General features: G+C 63.0%; 1 protein-coding gene across 1 annotated transcript in view; it reads left to right on the top strand.

The window, feature by feature from the left end:
• The first annotated feature begins 1,261 nt into the window (after window positions 1–1,261).
• LFNG (LFNG O-fucosylpeptide 3-beta-N-acetylglucosaminyltransferase) overlaps window positions 1,262–4,761 on the top strand; it is a 12,432-nt gene continuing 8,932 nt past the window's right edge. The window contains exon 1 of the mRNA XM_049639131.1: window positions 1,262–1,354. Within this exon, the coding sequence (XP_049495088.1) occupies window positions 1,262–1,354 (93 nt within the window). The remainder of the gene's footprint in view (window positions 1,355–4,761) is intronic.

Raw genomic sequence — 4,761 nt, 5'->3', positions numbered from 1 at the left:
GCTCAGCTCTCCAGCTTCACGTCCCTCTGCTCATCGACTCAGACCCCCGCTGAGCTGTGTGCCCCCCCCCCCCCCTCTAGGCAGCCCCCCTTCCCGCCCCCCCCCCCACCTCTGGGCAGCACCCCCTCCTGCCTTCCCACCCTCCCCCCCACCCAAACCTTCGCCAGTCACCAGCTTCTCCTAGAAGCCTTGCCTGATGCTCACTACCCCCGGCCCTGGCACACAGTGGATTATCCCTCGCCTGGGCTCCGGGCACACTTGGGCTTGACCCGTCTCCCGGCCCTGACCGCCATCTCTCTGCTGGGAGGACGTCTGAGAGCCTGGCAGATCCGCCCACGAGAGTGTGAGCTCCCTGAGGCCAGGAGCTGCGTCTGACTCACCTCCTAAACCACCCGAGCCACGCAGAGCCAGGGGTGGAGAGAGTGCCGGGAATCCCGTCGAATGGTTGGGTGAGTGGACAGATGGACGGTCAGACGGGTGGATGAATGGGTGCCGTGGTGGTGGCTTATCTTTTTGTGGGTGTGGTTGCCGCTCCTGGGCACATAACCTCCCCCTCCCGTCACTTCCAGGGCCGCCTAAAATAGAGATCAATGTCATATCCTTCTCCACCCCTGGGAGTGAGGGGCTCACTCAACTCGACTCCTGTCACAGAGGAGGAACCTGAGGTCAGGGAGTTACAGAGATAAGGTCGGGGTCATGAAGTGGGGGCGGGGGCGCCCTTTGAGGCAAGACTCCGATCCCTACCGCCTCCATCCGGCCAGGAGCCCCTCCTTCCACTGCCCCCAGGGTCTGGTCCCATTGACGTGGGCACCAGGTCATGACTAGGGCGAGGGGTCATGCCTGGGGCCTGGCAGGCACGGGGACAACCACTCCCCACCCCGTGGCCACAGCACAAGCTAGCCATTCTTGGCAAGACAAAGGCTGGCTGGGGCAAAGTGGTTCTGGTGTCTCCCTGGTGGGTGTCTGGCCGCTGTAGGACGTCAGTAATGTGTCCTCACGGCCGGGGCTCTGCTCCTGGGGGCTGCAAATCAGATTAGCCCAGTCTGGCCCCAGCGCAGAGCCACCAGGGAGAGGTGCAGCTGCCAGGCCTGGGCCTGTCTCCCTTCTGGTGTTCGAAGCCCTGCCCCACGGCGGAGAGACTTGTCCCCGACTGGCTGTGGGGTCGGAGGCGTGCCTCTTCTCCTCTCTGCACCGCCCATGTCCAATCTGCAAGACCAACCGCTTGAGTGAGACCCTCCCAGCGTAGGTGGGCACACGGTGTATGGTCACCGAGAACTACGGGCATCAGCCCCTGCCAGCCCCCTGCCACCCTCCACAGCTCTGCCCTCAGGCCCCGGTGCCAGCTCACAGTTCGGTGGGCAGCCACGCCGGGCCTCCCTCCTTCCCCTGAAACCCACATTCCCCGGGGCTGGGTGCTTGGGGGACAGAAGCAGGGGCCCTCCCTTGAGCCTCTGCATGTCCGTATATCTACATGTATCCATCCCTCCACCCAGTCCGTCCACCCATGCGTGCGTCCATCTATCCGTCTGCCCATCCATCCACGTATCATCCAACGGATGTTTCTAAGGTACCTAAGACGCACCACGTACCCTTCTAAGCACTGAGGACGACAGCTACGAATGACACAGTGTTTCTGCCCTCTGGTAGCCCACATCCGGCACCTTCCCAGTCATCCCCACGACCTCTCTCTGCCTTTTTGCCTTTCCGTCCATCTGTCTCTCCTTTCCCTTCCTCATCTGTCCAGCCAGTGTTTGTTTACTGAGCACCTGCTTTGTGGCAGGCACTGTTGAGGAACTCAGCATGGCCCCTGACCTCCCAGGCTAGCTGGGGAGGCAGGCAGGGAAACGGGCAGTTATTATCTCGTGGAGTCAGGACCAGGACGGGGGCAGGTGCCACAGGGGCTGAGGGAGGACTACCTGGAAGAGGTGGCACCCGGCTGGCCTTGAAGGGTGTCCCCTGAAGCCTTACTCAGCCACCTAGGCCAAGTCACCGGGCCACTGTGACCACTCCAGGCCCCAGAGTTCAGGCCAGTGGGCCATGTCACCAGGGCTCATTGTTTCTCTACGCCTGCAGAGTACCAGCCAAGGGTGGGCGGGGAAGGGAAGGCACCGGCCATATCCCTATTACAAAGTCAAGTGAAATCCCGAGATCTGCAGAGGGAGGGAACTGGCCCAAGACCACACAAAGCGAGGCCTGGGGGTGAGGGGTTCCGGGCAGGGCGGGCGTGCGGGCGGGCCGGGCCAGGCTGGTCTGGGGGCTCTATTCACAGCTGTAGACTGTTCATTCTTCCCGTGGGGGCAGCGCCCACCCCAGCTGCAGTAATGGGAATCAGCTGCTGCTGCCCGCTGTGCCCCCTCCCTCCTGCCGTGGAGCCGGCTGCACCGGGCTCCGGAGCCAACCCTCCCCTCCTGCCAGCGGGACTCCCTGTCCAGAAGCTTCTGGGCTGGGGCTTCTGTGACCGTGCCACTCATTGCCTGCTAGGGGCACCTTGGCATCCAGAAGGTTCCCTTCTTGCCAGTTATCCTCTGATGCCCTCACGGCAGCGCGGGGGCAGCGTCCTCACGTCTGCCCGTCCAGGAGCCCCAACTCCATCTTCCTGCCACCAGCTCACGGTGGGGTTGGGACAGGGCCTTCCCTGTTGCAGTGACACGCAGCCTGCCTGCCTCGGATGACTTCCTGCGAGCTAACGGGGCCACCCGCTATGTCTCCTGGATCTTCCCAGGAAAGAAACAATCCAGGGGAAGCCGGCCCCAAGGACCCCGGGAGCCTGTGGAGAAGGGGTTTCCAGTAGCTGGTGGGACAGACCCCCATCCACGGGAGGCCCCGGGCTGAGCCCCAGCAGAGAAAGGAGGCTGAGTTCAGGTGGGGACACAACACTGCCTCTGAGCCTGATGTGGGGGCAGAGTAGAGCCCCGCGGGGCTCTGTGGTCAGGTGGGCCCGCTTTCCGAGGCCACCGCTCTAAATTTCAGGGGCGGCTCTGAGGTCATTCAGCCACGTGGCTGCCCGGGGCCCCAGGCTGGCGGAGACACCACACTGAGTGGAGGTCTGCTGCCCAGGAGGCACACGGACCCAACGTCCCCAGGCAAGAGAGCCAGGCTGCTTGCTTGTCTGACCTTCCGCCCGGAAGCACCTTATAAAACGGAGGGTAGCGTTATCCTCATGTTATGGGTGGGGAAACTGAGGTTCAGAGAAGGAACATCCCGGGTCCAGGTCTAAAGCTGAGAAGGGGCCCTTGTGGGTTTGCAAGGCCAGCAGTCTGGCTCCAGAGGGCAACCCCCACCCCCGGGGTGAGTTTGTGCCTGTGCCCAGAGCAGAGCCCTGGTCCAGCCTCCACTCCCAGCCCCCTCCCCCCGGGACCTTAACGCCCCAAGGGGCTTCCCGGCAACCTGGTCAGCACCCCCATCCCTTCTCAAGCTCCCCATTTCCTGTCCTCAGCCCAGCACCCCCACTTCCCCTGCGGCTGTTTGGCTCAGTGGGTCCCTGGTAGGAGCCCGTGGGCCTAGGTCAGGGGCAGGGAGGGGCGCACCTCAGGCTGGGGAAGGGGCGGGGGGCAGCTGAGCGGGCCACCCCCCTACAGTTTTTAGACCTCAAGGAGTCACCACGAAATTCCATTCTCCTGACAGCAAAGAAACTGAATCGCTCTTGCCAAAGCCCACGGCCCCCACAAGAATGCTATAAGGCTTTGTCCTGCTGTTCCCAGACGGCAGCCGCACCCGGGGGCCCCCCACGCCCCAGCCTGGCTGCGGAGAGGCGCAGGAAACTCCCTCTAGCCCCTGCCAGGCTGGACCAGCTCCTCTCAGTAACCGCGTCTCCTGCCCACCCCCCCCGCGTCCTTGCCTTCTGTACAATGGGTACACCGCTCCTGCTGTCTGGTGTGTCCCAGGGCACCAGTCGGAGAAAGTAGGGGTGCTCTGGGGTGCGGGCAGGCAGTGCTATCTCCTCGGCGGGGGGCCACAGGACCTTGTCTGGTGGGAGTATGGGCTGACGTGGCCGTGTGCTGTTCTCTCTCTTCTCTTGCAGAACACTCAGCATCTAGTGGGTATCGCTAAGTATAGAAGCCACTGACCTGAATCCCGGGCACGGCTCACGCAAAGATATGAGGGCTCAGTGGTGCTTGGGCTGTTGGGGAATGGGGAGGATTGCAGGGTGCGGCAAGAAACGGGGCTGGGAATGAGTTCCCAGGGGAGTAGACAGCAGACCAGGATTTGAACTCAGAGGCAATGGGGAGCCGTGGAAGATTCTGATCCATTTGGGGGGGGCGGGGAGGGGGAGGGCTAGATCTGTCTGGTCACTGAGTAGAGAATACATAGAGCAGGTAGGGAAGGGAGGCCAGGGTGGAGACTGCCCAAGACTTCCTGAGGAGAGATGAGGGGAGTGGAGGGGGCTCCTTCTGAAAATAGCCCAGATATGGGGTCCGTGGGAGTTGGTGGTGAGGCAAGGGCACAGGCACTTCAGACCTGAGGCTGGGCTGGGCTGCGGCTCAGCTGACTGTTTGGGGGCAGCCCATGCAGCCATAGGGCCTTTTCCTCCCCTGCCCACCCGGCCTCTCGGCTGCCTAGAGGCTCCAAGGCTGGGCTCCGGCTGATGGGGGCGGGGTTTATGGCAGGAGGTGACACCACGGGAGACTTGTCACTTGGGCACAGCCAGCACCATCTGCTCAGGCAACTGTCTGCCTGAGGTGGCGCCTGCTAATTACCTGGGGGGGCGGGGGCAGGAAGAGGCCTGGGAACCACTATCTCACTATCTCCCATCACACGCCA

The sequence above is a fragment of the Panthera uncia genome, chromosome E3, assembly GCF_023721935.1.
Source record: "Panthera uncia isolate 11264 chromosome E3, Puncia_PCG_1.0, whole genome shotgun sequence".
Lineage (NCBI taxonomy): Eukaryota > Metazoa > Chordata > Mammalia > Carnivora > Felidae > Panthera > Panthera uncia.
Note: the sequence above shows the minus strand (reverse complement) of the source record. Positions and strands in the feature narration are given on the sequence as shown.